The sequence below is a fragment of the Scleropages formosus genome, chromosome 1, assembly GCF_900964775.1.
Source record: "Scleropages formosus chromosome 1, fSclFor1.1, whole genome shotgun sequence".
Taxonomy (NCBI): Eukaryota; Metazoa; Chordata; class Actinopteri; order Osteoglossiformes; family Osteoglossidae; genus Scleropages; species Scleropages formosus.
Genome location: NC_041806.1, coordinates 26,185,939 through 26,209,448, shown reverse-complemented (window position 1 = coordinate 26,209,448; position 23,510 = coordinate 26,185,939). Strand labels below are relative to the sequence as shown.

The following is a 23,510-nucleotide window of genomic DNA, read 5'->3' as shown; positions in this document are numbered from 1 at the left end:
TCTCCGCTGCAGAAATTGCCCTTTCCATCCTAGGTTTTGAGAGCCTGGAGAGATGAAAGATGCCTATTGGCATTCAGTCAGCCCACGAGAAAATTGTTGTGTCCCTAGTAACTGCTGTTCTCCATGGTGACCGAATGCTTCCTCCAGCTCTGCATCGCTTGAAAACATTGGTTGGAACTGCGAGACCTTTCTTTCCGTATCATGCCTAGATACAGACAGTGACTGTTTTGCTTCCTTTTGTCTCGCTGGATCCATCCATCAGCCCCGTCCCCCTGCAAAGATTACAGTTCATCGCCGAGCCACTTTTCAGGGTAATATGGCCACAATGCTGTGATCATAAGAGCAGCGAACATTGAGGTCCAGTCAACATGGCTTTTCTGCTTTTCTTTTCGTTTACACTGTGGCCTCTGAAAGAAATCAGCTGCGCAGAGAGCACAAAGGATGGACTTCTCAGTAAATCCCCAGGGTCTCCTGAACATCCTGACATAATCGCACTACCTGTATAAAAAACATTGGTGCAAACTGAATGGCATTTATAATACCTGGCTTTAAAGAGTGAGTGAGGTATAAAGTGGTAAGACTGTAGATGAGTGAAATGACTCTAGGGTGCAGCAGTCAAATTTGGTAAAAATCTTTAGAGGGGCATAAAGATATACCAGATTTCCGATCATATAGAAGGGAATTTTTTAAAATTTAAATTCACATTTAATGGCTGTATTTTAATTCATTTAAAAGTTTATATCAGAGGGGGCACAGTGGCGCAGTGGGTTTGGCCGGGTCCTGCTCCCTGGTGGGTCTGGGGTTCAAGTCCTGCTAGGGGTGCCTTGTAACGGCCTGGCTTCCCGTCCTGGGTGTACCCCCCCGAAGGTTTCCCCTGTGTTGCCAGGTTGGGCTCTGGTTTGCCGCAGCCCTGCTTGGGATAAGTGGTTTCAGACAGTGTCTGTGTGTGTATTGCTATAATCAAGTTAAGTAAAGTTTAATATTAAAATGTTAATTTTAATATTTTTCTAGAGGTCCAGTATAGAAAAATCATTCATCCAACACTGGGAATAACTGCTTGTCCAATGCAAAATTTTCTACATAATCTCAGTCAGACTAGACAGAGCTGCACAGCACAATAATCAGGAAATATTACACCTGGTTTATAGGTGCTCATTTTAAATGAACTCACTTTCACAACTGTGAGTAAAATTGCAACTTCAGTCTGAAAATTCATGTATAAGCTGTCCAGCCTATACTTTGGAGGAACTGACAAGCAACTTGTAACCCAAACTCCTTCTTGACCCACAGTGTGAGCAGTGTGAGAGGCTCCACACAAGCAATTTAATCTTATCTCACTTCTCCAGTTCCTGCATGGCTGTGCATAAACCCTCCTCTGTGGCCAATGTTTCCTGTGTGTTCATTTTTCATTAGATTTCTTTTTTAACAGCATTCGCTAGCATATGGCTGTGGCTTTTAATACTTGAACTAATGATATATTTTTCACAAAAAAAAAAACAAAAAAAACTCAGCAGAACATTACAGGTCTTTCAGAGCATTTTAACTGCAAAAAACATATTTTTTTATGTTCTATTGTTTTTAGCCTTTTGGCAGAAAATATTTTTATGCACATTTGCTGTATGGGCTATGAGTGATTGTCTGGAACTTTTATTAGTTTTCTTGATTTGAAGAAGCAGTATTGATAGCAACCAGAATGGAGAGACTTAGGTTATCTTAATAAATGCCATCTTGTTCAGAAATATTAAATAGAAAATTGGTATGATAAAAATAAAACTAAAACAATAGAATGCAAATGTCATATTTACACATCATTACTCTCATAAGTAACGTCATCGGGTTAATTCCCCTTTCTTCATTTTATCACTAATTAATATTAATATCATTATTTTATTCCTAGTTTACCATGCATTCCTAGCAACCCAATTTTTTATGCACTTTCAAGGGGAAAATAATTATGAAAAGAGAAAATGATTCAGAATGCTAGAGGTGAGCTATTTGCTGTAATTATTAAACATAAAGTAATTATGGAAGTGTCAAAAGTAGGTTTGCAAAAGCGCAGTTTAAGATAGCAGAACAAATGCCTTAATTTATCAGTGTGTTTGTGCAAAGTGACAGTTTAATTCCCCTTTGAAACAGACATGAATGTCACAGAGATTCAGAGCATCTACAAACACAAACATCTTGACAAACTGTGCTTCTCTTTTGGGAATTCAACAGCAATGAGTTTCTGTGTTCATATTTCAAACTTGCTGATGGGTTATGGCGTTAGAGAGACGCGGTAGATTGAAAAGGGGTTATTCATCACGTTTTTTTTGATCCGCGTGACACACGGATCCAAGGGCGGTCTTGCAGAATTAAATCCGAAACTGCCATCAAAGTGCTCTTGTAAACTAGTTTGCTTAGAGCGAAGCCTCAGTAATACCGCTGTATCCGGGCGAACCGTGCAAGACAACGAAAGATCCGAACACATAAACGTAAATGTTTCCAGTTATACAATTCTACTAGGCTGATCCCCAAACACGCACCCGATGAAATCAGACTGAAGCCTGAAACCTACTGAAAATCAGTTCCCAACACCTAGATGAAGCACTTGTGAGTTCCTACCTTTGCTCCCACATAAAAGGTTGAACTGAAAAAAGTAAAAATATAATTACTTCACCACTCGCCCGAACAACCCAAGTAGTTATTCTCTTTAAAGCGATACGAAATGTGGCAGAGCAATGCTGTCAAGATGCAGCAGCTGAAGGCAATTCTGGCGGCGGAATAATGAGCAGAAGGAAACGTCGCATGCCTGTGTCTATAAATCTATATCTGTCTATGCATACGATCGACAACCGATAAACCTTTCACCTTGTCTTTTATTTCAATTAATAGGATGCCCTTGACATTGCCAGCTGCACTTTGCGCTAACGTGTTCATGCTTGGTGTCACACAAGAGCAAACACCGCAGCCGATTTACTGGGACACATTTGGCGAACTCTGCAAAAAGTTCCTTAACTACCTTTAACGAGATCGCTTATTGGAAATAAATATTTGAGCAGTGTCCAGAGGAGCAGTTTCAAAGGTCTGCATTACTTCCAGGGAGCTTGGCAGCTGTGTGCGACACACAGTTCTCCAGCTGCTCTGTTATATGTGTGTGTTGTATGCTCTGCAGAGCTACAGTATCTCTATTATGCTGCCGTTGTACAGGATATGGGATTCTCCAGGCCCTGTGCTTCAAGGTGACATTCACTTTGTCTTTGTAGAATAAAGGCAATGGCTGTCCCTATCAGACAGCGTGCTATTCAGACGGCACAATGAGCGCAATGGCAGCCAATCAAAGGGCAAATTGTGCTTAAATCATTGTTATTTAAAGATCATTCAAAGCACATTCATATGAATCCTTAAACGTACATTTGCTAGATGAGTATAAATATTACCCCAGTTGGCAACCAGGTTGTTTTATTGTAGTGTATTTGTTAAGGGGATGTGAGGAAAGCGCACAGGGAAACCAGCTGTAATTAGCTTTGGGATTAATTTGTGGAAATACTTTTGGTTTTTAAGTCCTTCCCAAGTGCACGGAAAATAAAGAATAGAGTGGATCATCACACAGTATGTGACTATTAATGAGGAATATCTCCATATTCCCCAGCTCCCCAACGCAATTATTTTCTATTCACATTCATTTTTCCTAACAGATGACATTAATGACTTTGAGTCCGAGCTGTAGAAAGACTCGCTCTGCATGGGCTCTGTAGAGTTTGGAAAAGGGTCACTTTTTAAAGTCACTCTACTGGCCTCTGGCAGTTTCTCTCTGAAACACTTACAGATAAATGCATGGCTTCCAGCTTCAACAACTTTATTGAAATTAATAATGCATCTGCTTGCACTCGGTTGAACAGGAAATGCCAACAACATTTAAATCACCTCAATTACAAGTTGCATTTACCGGTCAATGTATATTTATGAGACCTATATGAGATTCTAAATATGAATGTGAGCATGATCCTCCTATATTTCAAATAACTTTTCGGTTAAAATGACCATGGTTTATAATATGTTTGGATATTACATTTTGTATAATTATTTAAATATATTTGAATGACTTATTTTTATTGAAGCTATATTATTTGCTGCTGACATTCTTGTGGAGGATACTTATTAATATGTCACCCCTGTCCTTTTCATGAGCTCTCATGGGTGCATTTAGCTTGCAACACTGACCTGCTGTACTTAATTTTTTTCAGAAGCTTCAGTCAAAGATTATGGACCTGTCTTGTGGGGATGTGTTTCTCAGTGCGGAGAGGAGTAAGAATTTCCAGCTGTCACGGAGCTTAAATTCATCGCAACATGTGAGAAAACAATACGGATGTCTTCCTGTTTTATTACTTGGGAAAGAACTTGTTCGGTCGCCTTAGTTTTACAGTACCGTAAGACTATTTTTTTGAAATGACAATTGTGATTTCTCATTTAAAAAAAAAAAAATCTTTGCACAGGATCAGAATACCTCACAGTGCCTACTTTTTCGAAATTCAATACCATGTTCTCAGTCACTGGAACAGGACGTGTCACTTTGCTCAAAGTGGTATAAATCTTCGTCATATTCCTAGAATACCGTTTTGAGTATCGATTATGGCTCATGGTCTGCCACAAGGAATACAGGGGACAGTGTAGTATATTACTTAGCCCTCATCAATGATACATAATGCATTATCTTTTTAAAAATGAATGCAGCCTTTTAAATCAAAAGGGCAAAGGAACTGTGGTTCATACATATTGTGAGGTTGAGGTCAATAATGACAACTATTATCAGAAATACGTAGTACGCATTATTAGGTTCCAGCATTATGTGAGTGTATAGTTCTGAAGGCTTATCATTAACGCATATTCAATAAAACATCATGCAAATGACAAGTAAAAGGCATACGATCAGAGTGTAAAGTTGCTTTGATTTTTTTTTTTTAATGTTACTTCAGTGTACTGGGATGACGTAGTTCATTTGAATTCCCGTTAAAAGTTTTCCTGTATTAATAGTATATATATTCACTCAATGCTCCTTTACTTAGTGCCAGAAGAACTTAAAATTTGTACATTAGTAAAATTATTCCTGCAAATGAATAAGTTCATGTCATATAATGTACAGCAAATTCACTGAAAACTTTATTTGCTTAAATATATTAAATAAGGATTAAGGTTTAAGGTTAATGCATGAGATAACCTTAAAATGTAGAGGTTTGTTTGCATTAATAACAGAATGAGGTGCCTCCTGTGAACTTCTGAGCTTGCCATAATCTCCAGCTCCGAAAAATGTAAAGAAAAAGCATCATTACAATGACTTCAGAGGCAAGTGCAGGGTGTCAGAGAAAACGCAAGAGAGGGGAAATGCAGCTCTCTGGCACTGTCACAAAGATGGATGGTGTTCCATCACGGAGACACTTAAATAAGAAAGCAGAGTAGAGGTGGGATTACCATTAGGCTACACAGGAGGAGTTTCTCCCTTGCTGAACCTCCAAGCTTCTAAATTAATTTACCTGCTCTGACCTATAGCACCCCATTAATCATGTGTATCTGAAATGAGCCAATGCTGCTCGAGCTCAAACTTGTGATTTCAGTACAACAATCCATCAAAATGCAGTTATACGAAGGACACTGGAGTATCGATGGCCCTGAGCATCTGCCAAATGAATGGACAAATGAAATAAGCAAATACTAATTACACTATTAACTATTGTATATTAACGTTTGCATGTGTTTTTTGTTGTAAACGTTTAGGGATTTTTACAGCATGCATGGTGTTTCCTCATGTTCTCATAATTATTTCAGAAAATACACTACTGCTGCATGTAACAATAATCTGTATTTTTGGCACTTAATACTCTTTTTCTCTTTTGTAACAAGAATAAAAACGTAGCTTCAGCTTGCTCGGAAAAAGAGCTGATGGTGCTGCACTTGAAGCTAGAGAACATTGGAACAAGTCTGTAAATGTAGTTATGACTATCTGTATGTCTGTTTGGCTTTCATTCCATTCATTTCTTAATTGATCAATTCAATACTAATACTGCAAATAATCCATTTAATAGCTGCCACAGCTATAAATCAAATGCTAGTTGAAAATTAACTTGAAAGTTTCCCAAACTTGGACATTGACACCAAGTCTTGCCCTTTCCTATATTAGGCTGCTATATTATGTTCATTCATATTTGCCTTACAATTTGGCAGGAGTCCCAAGTGCGGCAGGTTGCAGGATTTCCTATGGAGAAGTACCCAAGTCAGATGAGCCTGGCAGTGCCAGCTGGAGTGTATTCATACAGCAGCTGCAGCAGCAGTGAGCTCTCCCTGTCCAGTGCCTGCAGCGAGTGCTCCAGTGGTTCATTCACCTGGAAAGAAGGACACTCCTGCAACAAGCTGGTATTAGACCCACATTCTTCTTCAACACCTGTATTGCTTGACATTCTATTCTATTATGTGGACATGTAGATTTATTAATAAATAACAAATAAAACTGAAAAAAGAACAAGTATCTTAGCTTCATATCAGTAAGACATGCACATATTGGGTCTTTGTTTTTCCCATCACAGTCCTCCTTCACATGGAAGAAAAGAGTTAGTTTTGGGACATCTGCCCCTAGTGACACACATCGACTAAGTGAGGAACAACTATGGTCCCAAAAGAAGGAATACCACATCTTGGCAGGTCTAAAGATGCTACAGAGGTACAGTCAAAAAAAACCATCCTGCCTTCATTCCAAATCAGGCTACAAAGACTACATGAAGTCCAATGAAGGGATCTATTCTTTGGGAACCAACATAAGGAAAAAGAGAACAACCAAACCCTTTCAAATAGGAAAACTGTCAAGGCTAACTGGATCTAAAGATCAGGTTCTGTATGACTCGGATGATGCAGATGAGTCATCCTGGGACCTGAGCAATCAACACAATATTTGTGCCAAGGACTGCTGCAATCACGATGTATCCAACACCTTCTGCAGATGGAAATGTGATCAGAATGACATCAAAAATGTTGACCAACTGCGATCCAATCCAACTAATCTGCTCTCAACTTACAACACCAAAGACTTCACTAAGAAGCTCCTGAGATTCAGCAATGTTTTCGAGTCCAGAAAGAAAGACTGTGACAACCTTAGTTCCACAGTTCTGCATTTGAAGGCAGACTCTATAAGGTTCCAAGCAAAACCTCAAATGTCAGAGACAGATGAGTTGGAAGCTGAACCCCAACTGGACAGCAGTAATGGCCAGCATACAGAACAGCTTGAATGGGATCTCAAAAAACTCTCAAAGGTAGATGAGCCACTTACCTCCCAGAGTGGATGGAAAAACCATAGCCGATTTCATTCCACCGAAAGCAAGGAGAGGCCTTTTAGCCTCTTCAACCCCTTTAGAATGAATGCGTGTTTGAAAGAAAACACAATGTCGATAATTGATGCAGGGAACGAAAAACCCATAGAACTCAATTCACAGCATATATTTCAAATCAGTGAGGTGCAGAGCATATACAATGACGAACCCAACGAGCTGCCACCTCTAGGAAGCCTTAACTGTGAGAAAGGAGGAAATTTAAGAAACCATTCTATCTTACAGATAAAAGGAAGGCCACTTGAGCTTCAGACCCAAAACATCTCTTGCAGAACTGCCACTGGCCAAAATCAATGTATGGGTGACAGTTTGAAGCAACTTGAGATACATGTTCCAGAAAAGCAGAAACCAGTAAGGGTCCATAATACTCCTGATCACAAAATCCAGGCTGTACCTCCCACGCATAACTGTTCAAAAGCAAACATTGCTAAGACACATTTCCAGAGAGAGGAATCTATCTACAAGATTTCAAATGTCACCGCCACTGAGGTAAGCAGCAGTGGTGGTGAAAACATTGGTTTCACTACCCAGAAGTCCCCCACATCTCCTCCCAGTAAGATGTCAGGATTTGTCAGTCTAGCTAGCACTATCTGTTCTCAGAGCCCCAAAGTATCCCAGCCAAACAACAATCTGCCAAACAAGAATGATGGTGGCACTTGCTCCTCCTCATCACTATGTGACGTACAACATCTAGCCTCTCCTATCGGAAAAAATTCTGAGTCCTTTGCTGTGAGCTGTAGCACAAAAGCAGTACCTCTGAACTTGGTATACAACCCTAATAATGAGCTTCAAAAGTCTTCTTCAAGTCAGATTCCAACAAATGGTAAACCAAAAGATGCTACTAAAAAACCCTACGACGCCCCATCAGGTTTAGGGTGCCATTGTGACACAAATGAGTTATCTTTCAGAGGTATGAAAAATAAATCTGCTCCACATGTCAGCGATAATGTTTCTCCACAGGAGCACAGTAAAAAAAAAGTGCAGACATTTGAAAATGGAGCTGCACTGGTGGACAAGACTTCGAGCGGCTATCCAACGTCTATGCAAGATCACTTTCAATACCTTGCTTTGTCTCAAGAACTGATGACAAAGATTCCTCAGCCAACATCCAGCTGCACGGACTTAAATGTAGACTGCCAGAACTCAGCAGAGAATGTGTCAAAGACCCAAATTCCTCTTAGCTTGAAAGGACTTGTTAAGTTACCCCTTTCACTAGTGAAAAACCCCACAACACCATTAAAGTATGAAAAAGATCACATCAACACTGCCTCTAAAGGGAAAAATGCTTTAAACGGATGGGATACAAAGCAAAGGACTCAAGAGAAATCAAAACTTGGTAGAAGAGGTGGCACTCGTTGTAACTCAATGTATGGAGAACAACTCTTCCAAGTATTGCCAGAAAACAACTCAACTGAAGATGAGATAGTTGATCATAAAAGTTTGAAATCCAGCTTGGCTTCAGGCAAACTGGATTTAAAACCTGCTTTGGGAAGGAAAGGCGCCAAACCACACAGTCAAAGTTTCAGCAATCACAACCCAGAAAAACCCAGTATGAGCACTTCAGGTGGGGTTGGAAAGGTTCGAAAGCGCATCATTATGAACATGGGTGAGAACGGAAACAGACAGCACTTATTTGTAAATAGTTCCCAGCTCGCGAGCCTTAGTTGTCCAGAAGAGATTCCAGCTGACTGTCGACGCAGTCTGGCAGATGCTCACAAACTGACCAGCTCCAGTAGCCAGAGTGCTCTCCCTGTCTCAGAAAACAGAGCAAGCAACATAACTAAGAATGAAGCTCATTGTCCACTGACTGAAAATGAAGTCCACAGCTTCACTTTTGCTAACAAATTTGGTCTCAAGAACAGTGGGCGACCAATGAAAGTACTGCCCCATTCTTCTTCTGACACGTCACCATTTCCTGCCTGCCAAGCGAATGAAGCTATGAAGAATCCTTTGCAGAGCCCCATCCAAATGGATTTGGTGAAGAATAAAACAAAACAAGTCAACAGCAAAGTAAGTCCTGAGAAGCCAGGGACATCCTTAAGCGTGTCAGCCTCCACTGTTGAGGAAAAGGTCATGATGGGTATTGAGGAGAACATGCAGAAATGTCAAGGACAGGACAAAACACAAGCCCCTGAGACCAAACAGAAAGCTGCTCTGTCTCTGGCTAACTGGTTTGGCTTCCGTAAAAGCAAGCTGCCAGCTCCAAGTGGAAAGAAAACAGATCCTCCAAAGGGAAAACAGCAGAACACAGAAGCCAAGACTACCTCAGCTGTAGGATTGAGACAGGTGAAGTCTGACAGGAAGAAAGATAAAAAGAAAAATGGCACAAAGCATAAAGATAGTCAAGAAGTAAACATTTCAAAGGCCAGCAACAAGGTAGATCCAGTGATGGGTGCCTGCAATATTCATATGGGAAATGCATCAGATCAGATACAGCAACAGGCATCTCGCACTGGAAAAGATGCTTTCATGAAAGAAAATTTTAACAGGTACATTTTCTCTGTTTCTCTTGGTTTGTATGCTACTCCAATAAAGGATGATGAAAACATTAGTAGAAAAGGTAAAAATAAAGATAGGCATTAATCCTCTTCTACTGACTTTACTTGCTGTCAATGTGAAAAATAAATGTATGAAAGTATGAAAAGAACTTTTTGAAATATCCACATCAGGATGCCTAAACTTGAAACATTTGTGCCATCTATTTAAATTTGTTCTGTGTTCAGATCTCAAAGTCAGGGAAAAAAATCATTACATATCTCACACTAAATTGATATACAATGTGAAAATGATTAATTTTTATTCAAAACATTTCTCATTCACTGAATTCAGAAATGGACAAATAAGATTTCCTCCAACATTATAACTGCTGATTGACAATTTTATGTATTTTATGAGTGAAATTGCTTTTTACCATCATCATTTTTCAGACTTCCTGAAGTGACTCAGCAGACAAAAAATGGATCAAAGCTTCTTTCATACAAAAGTGAGTCTCACGGTGTCCCTGTAACTAAACAGGACATCAGAAAGAAAATGTCAAGAACTCAGGTGCATGTAAAAACACAAAGTGATTCTATAGTAAGTGTAATTTTCCTTTCGTAAAATAATGCAATGTAGATTTGTATTTTTTTATGTTCCCATTGAAAAACTTATTTTTAAACATGAAAATAACAATAACTTTGTATCATATAATTTATTTGATGCTGGTATATGTTAGGTTAAATGATTTGCCTTGGTTTTTCCTATCTAATAATGATATAAATTCCTGAGCCCGGGACAGATGGTCCACTTTCGAAAGTAACAGTTCTTAATGAACGGAATGTTAAGAGAATTTTTTTTTTTCTTGTATAAATGATTAGGTTCTGGAAATTTTTTTCTTATTTCAAAAGTACCTTAAGAACTTCAGACTTGTCATTTTAAAGCAGTTTGAATGAATTTTAATGTTCCATGTCTATAACATTGTCTTTTCTATGAAAGTCATTCACAGATCCCTAAAGCAGTCATTTGCATGCAAAAAAAACTGCCTGTTCTTTTGTCCTCCTCAACACCCATTTGTTCATTTGAATGACTGTTGGTTTCCTGTGACATTTCACAAGGTCACGATGATCCCTTTCGGTTCAGGATGTGTCACTGAAGTAAACAGAATACAGCACACAGAAACCGACTCTTAATTTGCTTAAAGTTCATCCAGTACACAGGGCTGAACAGAGGGTCATATTTAAAGGATGACCTTGCAGTGTCTCAAGAAATAAAAAACAGAGTTTGCAAGAGAGAGAAAGAGAAACACATATACACAGACACACACAAACACACACACACACGCAGACAGATGGACAGATGGACACAGAGACAGGAGAGAGATTAAACGTCTGACAGCAATATGCAGGAAATTCAATCCAGCTGATGCACAACTATGATAGTGAAGCAGAGCTCTTATCTGAAGACACTCAGCTGAACAAAGAGCCATTTAATTCTGTCCTGACAGCGTTTTCTGTATCTTCTCCGCACTGAAATATAACAAAAGAATAATACATTTTAAACTTACGTGTTCCGCTCTGGGAGACTCATTTCCGAGATTTCCGCCTTTCCTGCAAAATGATGCACATGACAAGTATTATGCCGATAATCTTTACACTGACACATTATCCTCCCAAATTTGTGTATGATCACAGTTATGTTTCCAGCTGTAATGTTACTAAATTCTATCTTCACATTATTAGTGACTCGGGATGTTAGAGATTTGTTTGCTTTCAGTCTACATTTCATCTTAATAAAAGATAATTAAAGCTTAATAGCACAGAAACCCCTCAATTTACCCCTTTGGTTTTGCAAACATCGAAAATTAAAAATACTCACTATGATTTTTTTATTTTAACTTTTAGCTTTCATCTACATTAGAATTAAAACTAATGTAAAATGTCTGAAAATAAGATAACATCTTCTGCATCAACTCTTATTCAGTCCAGACTGATAACTGATTAATTCCATACATTCGTGCAAAACTAGCCTTTTTTAAATTGGTCACCAATAGAGCAAACTGCGTGTCCTGAATATAATTGTCTGCAAAACAAAACGTATAAGTAAACAAAATGCAATCAAAATTAAAAATAAACGTGTGAATTATTTATCTCTGAAGATTTATTACATGACTAATGAGTGTATATGATGGAAACTGAATAAAAACCAAAGTGGAAAGGACACGTGGAAAGATATGTGTTGGGATATCAAATAATGTGTCTCATTCATGTCCACAGTAAAACAATGCTCGGGTAACATCAAAAGTTTGATTCAATTTAATTTAATTTTATTTTATATTATTAATTTAAACTCTGTGAAATAGACTGATGCATTTATACACTGGTTCTGTATACTTTGCAGCCACCATCTCCAAATTCATGCTAAGGAAGCATTTGTAATTGTATAACTTGTGTTTGTCATGCAAACAGGCTAAGACTGTAACGCAGGAGATAAATAGTATAACTGAGAACGAAGATCAGCCCACTTTCAAACCAACACATGAAGACCATGTCATAGGTAGGAGTTTTTCTTTAAATGGAAAAAAAAATAAAATTCCTTCTCGGCCCGGGCCACATCATGCGGGTGTTTAGAAAGTCTTTAACAGGAACCGCAGAAAGCGTGTTTCGCATGATTAGCCCATGAGTGTGTCTCGTACATCTATATAGTAAAGTTGTGCCTGCGCATGGCCAGATTTTGGAGGTGATGTTTACGTGCCGGATGTGTGTTGTGCTTCGGTCACAGTTGACTGTACAGTACTGTCTGCCAGTCCTGCAATCAGATGGTTTTCTAATTGGCTGGGCTATATGGGAATAATGTGGCAACACTTACATGCTTACTAATTAAAGTATTATTCAGATGGTATCAAAGCTCACACTTTTCACTGGCAAATTAAGTGTTTCAAATATTAAATCCTCAGAAGTAATAAAAGTTTGTCAGTGTCAAATGCAATTACTGAAGAGAGGATATTCAGTATCTATAATTAGATTCATCTCCTCCAATTGTTTGAATGAAGATTAGATATTTCATTGCCAATAGGAGGACTTTTGAAAAATGTACCTCCTTCATGCAAGCTTTTACACATTCTCTGCAAAACACAATTATGTGTTGACACCTTGAACAGCCATCAGATCTGTGAAGTTGTTTTGTTCCCTTCTTGCCTCACTTTTGTTTCCGATACTCTTTCCAGTATTACCAGCTGGTTTTTTAGGTGGTACAATATGGTTTTTCTATGTTCTACTTGAGGCATGAAAAGCAAATGAATGACTTGATGTGTCTTTACCAGCTCAGTTTTATTATGTAAATGTTGTTATCAACTCAGTCCCTTTGTGCCAACAGCAAATAGAAAGAAACACATGGTGCAAAATAGTTTTCCCGTATATTTTTATGTTCTTTTCGCTTGTCTTTCTATCATAACTTCCCCGCCTTGCATCACCTGTAATACCTGTTCTCCTCTAACTTTGTGACTCTGAATCAAAAAATAACAGCCATTTTTATCAAGCGCATCAAATTTTTTTCACAATTTACACCACATATTTTTTGGTAGATTTTTATCCACAATAACCACCGTGAGAGCAATAACCAGAAGTTTGTCTCCTTTTCATCAAAGCTTTTGCCACAAATGGGTGACTGTGACTTTCCAGTGACCTGAGTGCTATTAGCAGAGTCATGAGTTGGGTTGATTTTCACAAGATCAAGAATAATAGTGGATCACATCTCCCTTCCGTTGTCTGTACATGTGACAACATGGCCAGCGCGAGAAGAAAGTGCAGACATGATCTGGATATGTTTTATTGTATCTGTGAATGTTTCACTGCATCAAAACTGCAACACAATGTGACAGATTTGTGAGGAAGGCTTACCTTGCTTATTTTGCAATGAAAGTGGGCGACCAAGGTGAGCTCCGGGCACCACACTCAGTGTGTCGCTCTTGCGTTGAAGATCGCACACAATGGACTAAAGGAAAAAGACAAAGCTTGAACTTTGCCATTCCAATGGTGTGGAGAGAACCAAAGAATCACTTGGATGACTGCAGTTTCTGTTTGGTCAACATTTCTGGGTTTAGTTTGAAGACAAAATCGACAATGTTACCCAAATCGGCCATCAGTATAAGACCAGTTCTCATTCTGAAGAAGTACTTGTTTCTGTTTTCACGGCCTTGACCGATGACACTGATGACGTTGAACAGTTTTCACCTGCAGAACCATACACGGATGATGGAGAATTTGAAGATACCAAAATTGTTCAGTCAGGGTGAACTGAATGATTTGGTTCGTGAAGTTGATTTACTAAAGGAGGCTGCGTAATGGTTGGATTCAAGGCTGAAAAAGTGAGAAAAATTAATTTACCCCCTATGAACAACATTTTCTTTCTACAGAAACAGGGAGAAGGAGATCAGACAGTTTTTTAATATGGAGGACAATTTTGTGTATGGCACTACACTAAAGTTGACGACTGAACCAATCTTACTGTTGAATCCATGAATATTTATGTTCATATATGGTGTAATAAGCTCTTACCATACTTATTTCCATTTCTAATTACATTTCTCAATTTTTTGAAGAAAAGAAATATTTAATATTTGTCTTCAGATCATTTGTTTATGGTACTAAGTGCCACACCAGTAAAGAATAATTCTGAACCTATTTTGAAATATGAGAAACCTATTCTGAATAAAAACTTGACGTGATACAATTTTTGATGGCATTTTTAAGTCAGCAGCATAAAATTAGGTAGAATCACCACTTTTTTGATAAACAATAAAAACATTTTTTTCAAAATGCAGGGCTGATAAGTGAATGTTTTTTTTTTAAATTTTGTTATGGCCTATTAGATTAATTTGTTAGCAGGTTACTTATTTGTGTATGAAAGAGGTATTTTCTTTTTTACAAAAAAGCATTTATTTTATAGACACTAGATTATCCTATTTAGCAGTAAAAGTCCTCTCATATTTACATGAATTGGGATTTAAGGCTATTTCTTTGACTGAAAGAAAGATTTCGGGTATTTCAGCAGTAATTTGACTCTTGGACACTACCTGAAAAGAACAGTGAATATGACACCACAAAGTGACTCTTTGGCAGGGGTCTCTCTGAAGTGACAGAAGTGCATTAAATTTGGACTTTTTACACTGACTTATAGAATAAGCGAAATGCAGTTGGAAAAGTGCCAGCATGACTCCTTGGAGCCAAATGCTGCCATGTAATTGTTGGGTGGCTTTAATTTGTTTTTCTAACAAATTAAATTTCTAACAAATTCCTTCTTCTAAAGTATTCTGGCTAATTGTTTTCACTGGCAGTCTTGTAAAACGTGTAAAAGTGGACTTCATTTCACTTTTTTACTACACGTTACAGGAAAGTGGAGCCGCAATAAATTTCTTCATGTGCTCCTTATTTTAATTACCTTGATTTTTAATTCTTCCACTGAAGCACATTTATCCAGCTCTCTGAATGAAATGAATCATACATATTTAAGCTGTATCTATTTGAGGCTGTCTGAGATAAAACTGTAGAACGTTAGGAGATGCTCTGGTACTTTTCTTTACGTGGTTTATGTGCATGGTTACCGAGCTGTAAATCATTCATTGCTTAGATCCCTCAAAGAACTTAATGTTATCCTTTTTATTGTTTTGACTAGGCTGTAGCGTACATAACAGTACATACTAGTCAAAACTTTAGTCAACATATTAGTCAAAAGTATTATTTGGAAACGTATTATTTTGATTTCAAGATTGCAATATTTGACATGAATTCACACATATTTTTAAGAAATCTGTAGTTCACAATTACTGTTATATTTGTGGAAAAAGGGGACGCACTACAGACGTGTGACTGTGCGATCGAGCCTCACTGATGTACATCAGTTGTGGGACGATGACATGTTGGTATCTAAAGTTCTTACATGACATCATCTGTTTCACTGGATTTTCAGAAACTGTATATGCCAATTTATTTTACCAGTAGATCAGACAAAGGGGTGGAAATAACTCTTAGAGCCTATTGGTTTGGTCATATAATTGTGAGGATTAGTGTCAGCATATAAGGCACGCAACAAAATGAATGTTATTATATCAGTTTCTCACTCAAGCTAGATTCACTTACACAAGGTAGCAAGATCTTCATCCGAATTATGATTATGTAAGGTTATGTAGAAAGGATAACTTCTCATTTATTTGCACACTGCCAGTAAATGGTTGTTTTTTGTTGTTATTTAGCATCATCTGTCATTGAAATTGTGAGTTTCCAGTTCTCTTTTTTAACACACAGAAGTAGTAGTGCTTCCACATCTCCTGAGAAATCCTTGTGCTGGAAACATTCATGCTTAAAAGCATGTGACAGAGAAAAGAGACCCATATCTGACCAAAAGTGAACACATGAAAAATTGACTACATGCAGTATACTTAAGTGTTGTAAAATGTGAAACATGCGCTACAACTCCTTCAGTGTACTGGCAGAACAAGTGTGTGTGTGTGTGTGTGTGTGTGTGTACTTTGGCCAAGCCACAATGATGAAGGACAAAAATGGAATGGATCGTCACGATATGTCACGTAAAGGTCATACAGCAAGATTGTGTCCAAAGACAATGTACATGTGTTTAAATGTTCATTCACTACACAGTATAATGCTTTGTTAGCTCTGGAGTACAGTGCTTTGAAATAGCAATGAAAGATTAATCATTACAGATTCATCTGCTTCATAAACCAACAGGGTACTTTGTTCCAACAGCCAACCAGGCCATCTGCTGTGTGAATGTTCTCCATGTTTCAGTTGCAAGGCTTCCTGAAGCACTGCATTGGAAACATAACCAGGGTGTAGGAGGTACAACGAGAGAACTTGGAATAGGACATTCATTCACACTCGTATTAGCAATGTGTAAAACTGAACTTTGAGTGTAATGGAACCACAGTAGAAGGCAGAAGAAAAAGACAGCAAAACTTTACATGGAGGAAAGTTCATTTTAACAGGAAAGAACCACCAAAATGTCAGTGGAATACTTTTCCAGATCTGTATTTATTGTACAAATGTTACCAAAAAAGGCAGTTTAAGGACAGACTTCAATTCCAGTAAGGTAATAGTAAGTAAGTTAACAGTATGTTTCAATGCAAATCCAGGGATACAGTTCAGGTTTTTTGGTGCATTTGGGTCTTTCATGTTTGTTATAGATCAGACTATGGGTCATAGCCACAGTCTCAAAGGGTCTTATATTTAAAGGTTTGAGTGAAACCTTTCTTCCCTAGTTCAAGGTCATTCAATTTCAAATCAATAATTGTTATAACTTATTTGTCTATATTTTGTGAGCTAAATTTATTTTCACATTTACATTTGTGCATTTGTGCAGATGCTTTTCTCCATAGCAAAAAGTGAGAGTAAAGAAAAGGGCATCTTCCAATAAACAAAAGGCAGAGAAACATAAATACTATAACTGAGGCACAGCTTTTCTGTTTTCATGGTACCGTTGTCATAGTCCAGACGTTAGTAGCTACCAACACAGGAGTCTTAAAAACATGTGACAGATAAATAGTGGCAGGTGGTGAAAGAGTTTTAGGTTTCGTTTCAAGATCTTTCTTGAATACTGGAAGGTGTTCAGCAGTTGTGGGACGGAGGGAGCTCATTCCACCGCGTTGGTGCCAAGATTGAGAAATGACAGGCTTTAGATTTTGGACCCCTTATGAGGGGGGGGGGGGGGGGGGGCAAACCATTGAATAAAGAAATCTATTTCAATGAAGAAATACTGGGGTGTAGGATCAGATCGGGTTCTGTGGGCATCGTGACCATAGTTCTTTGATCGTTTTCTAGGCCATGACCCAAATCTTGGACTTGATACAGGCAGCAACAGAAATCCAGCAGGGTGAAACAAGGAGGGAAGATGCATGGGAATGCTTGGGCAGGTCAAACACAACTTATACTAACAGCATTCTGGAACAGCTGGAGAGGCTTCATGGCAGAGACTGGACGACCAGACAAGATATAGCTGTAGCACTTGGGGGAAAAGATACGTAGGTAAAGCTGTATATCATGTGGACAGCGTAGGAGAAGCCAAGGAAGGTAATGGCAGAGCGAAGGGAAACAGCACAGATAGAGAAGTGTAAAGTCTGTGTAACACCTGTTTCGAGATCCTGAGGGGAGGGAAAGGAGTCGCACAAAATAACCGAGTAAGAGCTACCTGACTGGTAGGATTTAAACCATTTCTATGATAGTCTCTCAATACCAAGGCATTCCAGCAAGGTAAGGAAGCTGTGGTGGTTGACTGTGTCAAATGCAGTGGAGAGGTAAAAAAAACAAGAGAAGAGAAGAGAGGGAGGGAGCTCGAACGGTCTGAAGAACTTCTGACACTATGAGGAGAGAGGAGGATAAATTAAATCTTCTTTCCAGAAGATGCATTTTGATGTTGCCACTGCTAATTTTGTAGAACTGGTTGGTAGAAACAACTACAAAGTCATGCATTTTGGGTGCACGCAAGAGACAATGTGTTTCACTGATGTATGGATGAGTGACCCATTGTAAGTAGTGTATCTAGCAGCGTAAGTCACCTTGGTGAATAAGGTGTGTGGCCTGATGACACTATGTAGAGTTCATTGGAAGTTGCTTTGGAGAAAAGCGTCTGCTAGATAAATATATGTAAATGTAAATGTAACCTACTACACCAAAAGAATAGACATTGCATAAAAATCATACGTACGCAAACTGCAGGTGAGCTTTCTCATCGATGCACCCTCAATTTTTCCTGCATGAGGCTGCTGCTGATGTTTCTGCCATATTGATGGTTGTTGCAATAAAAGCCAGACTATTCAGCTGAGAGGGTAAATTAATTCTTAATTAACACAACAAAACAAATGAGCAGAGCAATTTGAGTGCCAAGAGTTGACTCAACTGTTGCCATAGAAATCAACCAGCAAAGTTATAGTTAATGAGTCCATTATACCTGAAATGACAGTTGGTCAAATAGAGTACAGTACGCTTTTACATGCAAGATGCAGAAATGTACACAAAGTTACACAGTGACACAAAGTGAAGAGAGCATTTACCAAGCCTCTGTGTCAAAGACACGCCAAAGTAATGTACTGGTTGGCCAAACTGAAATTTATGTGCAAAAGAGTCTCAGAGAGTGCAGAAAAGTGAAAGAAATTCTTAATTAACACAACTAAAAGAAGGGGCAGAGCAAGTTTGATTGCACATTATTAAAAAAAGGATTTCTTTTATGTCGAAATTGTTGGGGCAGCGAGCGAGAATAATTAAAGCTGCTGCCATTGGAGCCAAAGGATACAGATTTGCCCCACTTCTTCCCCTTCTGCCCTTCTGCAAGGTAAAAAATACCTTGAATTGCTACAGTTATATAATTACCCTACTGTGTAAGTGGGTAAATGATAAGTAGCTTCATGTTGCAAGTGACACTGGAGACAAGTATCAGCTAAATAAATCAATGTAAATGTTTGAAACATTACTGATGCAAGCAGCTTAATTTGCCATGGAACTAAAACGGAGACTAGTCTGACTTTTAAGTTCACAAAGTACTACTGGCATCGTATTGTGAGTTATTATATTTGGATGTATATTCTGCACAGTGGTCTTAAGCGTGATGCAATAACAGCACATGGGCATCCAATTCAAGAACAGACTGATATTTATATTAAAGTTGGAGGCTACACATATTCTCTAACACGTATCTAAACATCTTTTGTTTGCTAGGCTCCAGATGCCAGATGAGGACCTTGGACAGCGGCATCGGCACCTTTCCCAAATTGGAGTTCAATTCAGGGGGGGAAATTGCTGGTTCACCTGAGACTCCAGTGACTCCAACTTTGACCTCCCACCCTAGATACAAAATACCTTCCCAGGTTGGTCTCTTTGTGTGAGGTGTCACTTGGACACCACTAATATGTGAGATCTTAAAACCAGACTACATCCACCAAGGGGGGCATAGCAGGTTTAGCTGGGTCCTGTTCTCTGGCAGGTCTGGGGTTCGAGTCTCACTTGTGATGGACTGGCGTCCTGTCCTGGGTGTATACCCTTCCCCTCCAGCCTTACTCTCTATGTTGCTGGGTTAGACTCTGGTTTGCTGCGACCGCACTTGGGATAAGTGGCTTCAGCTAATGTGTGTGTGTGTGTGTGTGTGTGTGTGTACACCTGCCAATGGTCTTTGGTGACCCTTGTAAGACTTATTTCAACGCTTCTCTCCTCTAGTTTGACTAGTTTGACCTTAATGACTATGCAACGTACAGCACATGTAAGTTTTCTTACTGTAAATTCTTGCCCTTAAAAGTAGAGGTGCTGTAAAAATTTTCAGCAGTAACAACAATAGGGTAGTGGGACCAGAAGAGGAACAAACAAACTAAGAGAGAGAAGGCAGCGAATTTAGGGAACAAAGCATCTGTAAGACAAGAAATAAGACAAGACTAAAAAAGAGCAGGTATTCCCTCTCTACAAGTAGTTCTATTTTTGTGTTACCTTTCAACTTTGTTAAAACTGATTTAAACTGAAAATAAAACTATTATGTCCCACAAACTCATTTTTGACACCTGACCACATCAAAATGTCATTACCACACGTGAACATCAGCCCCAAGGTATAAAAACTGTAAAAGTGAGTTGAATTGAGGTGATCCCACACCCCTATTGTCCTTGCGCCCATCTACCTCGCATATTTTTGCCGCTCCAATTAAGGCCACATTCACACACACACACACACACACACACACACACACACATTTTCAGAACCGCTTGTCCCATACAGGGTCACGGGGAACCGGAGCCTACCCGGCAACACAGGGCGTAAGGCTGAAGGGGAGGGGACACACCCAGGACGGGACGCCAGTCCGTCGCAAGGCACCCCAAGCGGGACTCGAACCCCAGACCCACCGGAGAGCAGGACTGCGGTCCAACCCACTGTGCCACCGCACCCCCTATAGGCCACATTCACTCCACAAGAAACGTTTTAAAAATAAAGAAATGAAATTGCATTGAAAAAAAAATCAACAAAGTATAAAACATAGCGAGGGGTGCGGTGGCGCAGCGGGTTTGGCCTGTGCCTGCTCTCCGGTGGGTCTGGGGTTTGAGTCCCGCTTGGGGTGCCTTGCTACGGACTGGCGTCCTGTCCTGGCTGTGTTATTTTCTATTTGTAAGTCAGCTGTTCACAACCTGAGGAACCAGTTTAGGAACAGCACTGTAACCCACCCAGTACTTCATGTGGCTGACGCTCTACCATACATACATCATTTACTGCAAAGACATTCAAACATTCTGATTACTTTTATTGCAGGACTGAAGACACTGCTTCAAAATGGGCATGACCTTGTTCCACTGTTTTTTCGAGGAATAGTCCTGCTGAATAAAGCACAAGGCAGAGCTGGTTCTCATTTGTTCGACTTTAAATGAATAGAGACAATAAGACAGGTCAGACAGTTATGAAGCAGTAACTTTTTTAACAGCAATGTCCTTCACTAAACACGTAATTCGTTTGAAGGAAGATGCCCATCTGGCCTGCTATGCCATTCTAGTAGTGCATAAAATGACCAGGATAAGTGGATAATTGAATTAAGTGCACAGACTGCACGTGGCACAGACAATAAAGCACCTGCTGCTGTTCAGCAATGTAGAGATACGCACCAACACCTCGCCCCAGGGCAGCTGTGAAGATGACCGGTTGGTTAATTAAAGGTAAACGCATTCATAAAACAAGGTAAATAAGAGCTCAGCAATTCTTTGTCATGAGCTTTATCACCAATGTCTAAGTAAAATTTTTTCCACACTGATGTTATTAATGAGCCTTTCTTGATCGAAGCACTGGATGAATATCGAATGTAAAATGTTAAACTTATGTCTCCTTATAATTACTAGACAGAGAATACACTTTTCTCATTTTACAGTGATTAATTACATTTACATTTATTCATTTAGCAGACACTTTTCTCCAAAGCGACGTACATCTCAGAGAAATACAATTTGTGCATTACTTTAGGAGAAAGAGAGACATAGTTGCAAATATGTGAATGATTTTGTAATTATGTTTATCATGTAATTGAGTTGTGCTTTTTTAAATTTCTCACATAATAAAACAGATTAAGATGTGAACCAGCACCAGTATTGCTAAATACCAGTTCCATTTAACACAAGTGAAAAGTGTGAAATTCAGTGAATTCTGAGAAATCCTGTGGTAATAATAAATATATTTCATGGATTAATACCTACTTGTAAGACTTCAGTTAAAGTGTGCATTGTTAACAAGAAGAACCCTGTCACTATGACAAATTGTGGCAAAACATTACAATGTAAACAGGGGTCAGGCAAAAAATAAAACATGGCTTGATTTGTATGTAAATCTGGCAGTGTAGGTTGGGATATTTTTCAGCAGGCAAAGGCTTTGAAAAAGGGAACAGGTAAAAGGGGTAGAAGAAAAAACAGGGTCATTAAAATTCCCAGAATGATTACTGAGGAATTCTTAGGCACTTGTGACAATTTGCAGCTGTTTTTTCCTTCTAGACTTATCAATGTGTAAATCTGTGTGCGGCACTCAACATGTGAAAAACTGAGATTGCCTGAAGGCATTAATAGGCTATGCATAGCTAACCAGCACAAGAAGCTCAACAGTATTCAGTCTGGGAGGGGCTCACGGCATTCCCTGGAGAAATGTGTTGTGATTCCTGATTTGTACTGGCATTCATTCCAGAAACTGTCAGAAAGAGGTTTAGCTGTGAAGGAACTGGACTTGTGACCAGTAGTTTGCTGATTAAATTCCCTTGAGATATGAATTAAATTGAGCAAATATGCAGGTTCCCTGGAACCATTGCCCTGAAGGTCTCCTTCTTCAGCTTAATAACTTTCCTCACCAATGGTGGCCACCAGTGGGTTCCAGGGTTGTCACCATGTGAGTTATCAGTTACCTTCAAGACACAGCTTTTAGCAGCTGCATCTATAACTGGGTCCTTGAACATTGTTCACTCTCACTCATTGTATACATTCTTAATTGGAATGAGGGTGAAGTTTTCTTGGAAGACCGTATTGAATTAATCTTACATTGAGCTGTCCGCCAATTATTTAAAGGTACCCTTCAAAGAACGTTTAGTTCTCCCAGGTCCATCTGGTTGAACCCAACTCACCACCAAGTGGTGAACAGTTGACAGCTTTGCCCCTCACTTCATTTTAGTATCCAGAACATATGGCCTCAAGTCAGAAGCCACATCTATAAAGTCAATAAAATTTTGGCCTAAAGTTCTCTTGTTCCAGGTAAACTCATAGGCCTGCTTTGCTTCAGTGTGACGGTTGTTATTGTCAGTACACTACTGACTCAGAAAATTTCAGCTAAGATCTGGCAACTTATTCCTCCCAGTCATGTCATTCCAGGTATCTCCATGATTTCTAATGTGTGTTGAAGTTCCCCATCAGGACTATGATGCTACACTCTTTCTGGGAAATGTTAAACTATGGCAGTGGAAAGGAGATGCCATTTGATAGTTGAGGTTTCAGTTGAGGAAAAACAGTACAGATTTCATCTTAGCCATGCAAACTAGACCAGCTCTTCTCTTTAACACGGTTGTTTGAGGGGACATCAGAATATGCTAATCCAGTCTACATGTGTTTTGTTGACTCGGAAAAGGCATTTGACCAAAGCTACTATGGGAGGACCTGCAAGATTATGGGGTACTGGGACCACT

General features: G+C 39.1%; 1 protein-coding gene across 2 annotated transcripts in view; it reads left to right on the top strand.

Moving 5' to 3' along the window:
• LOC108922313 (nck-associated protein 5-like) overlaps positions 1–23,510 on the top strand; it is a 64,624-nt gene that overhangs the window by 38,624 nt on the left and 2,490 nt on the right. For both annotated transcript variants that reach the window (XM_018732372.2, XM_018732373.2), the window contains 5 exons: positions 4,227–4,331; positions 6,199–6,387; positions 6,558–9,841; positions 10,280–10,335; positions 19,550–19,698. In XM_018732372.2, the coding sequence (XP_018587888.2) occupies positions 4,227–4,331; positions 6,199–6,387; positions 6,558–9,841; positions 10,280–10,335; positions 19,550–19,698 (3,783 nt within the window). The remainder of the gene's footprint in view (positions 1–4,226; positions 4,332–6,198; positions 6,388–6,557; positions 9,842–10,279; positions 10,336–19,549; positions 19,699–23,510) is intronic.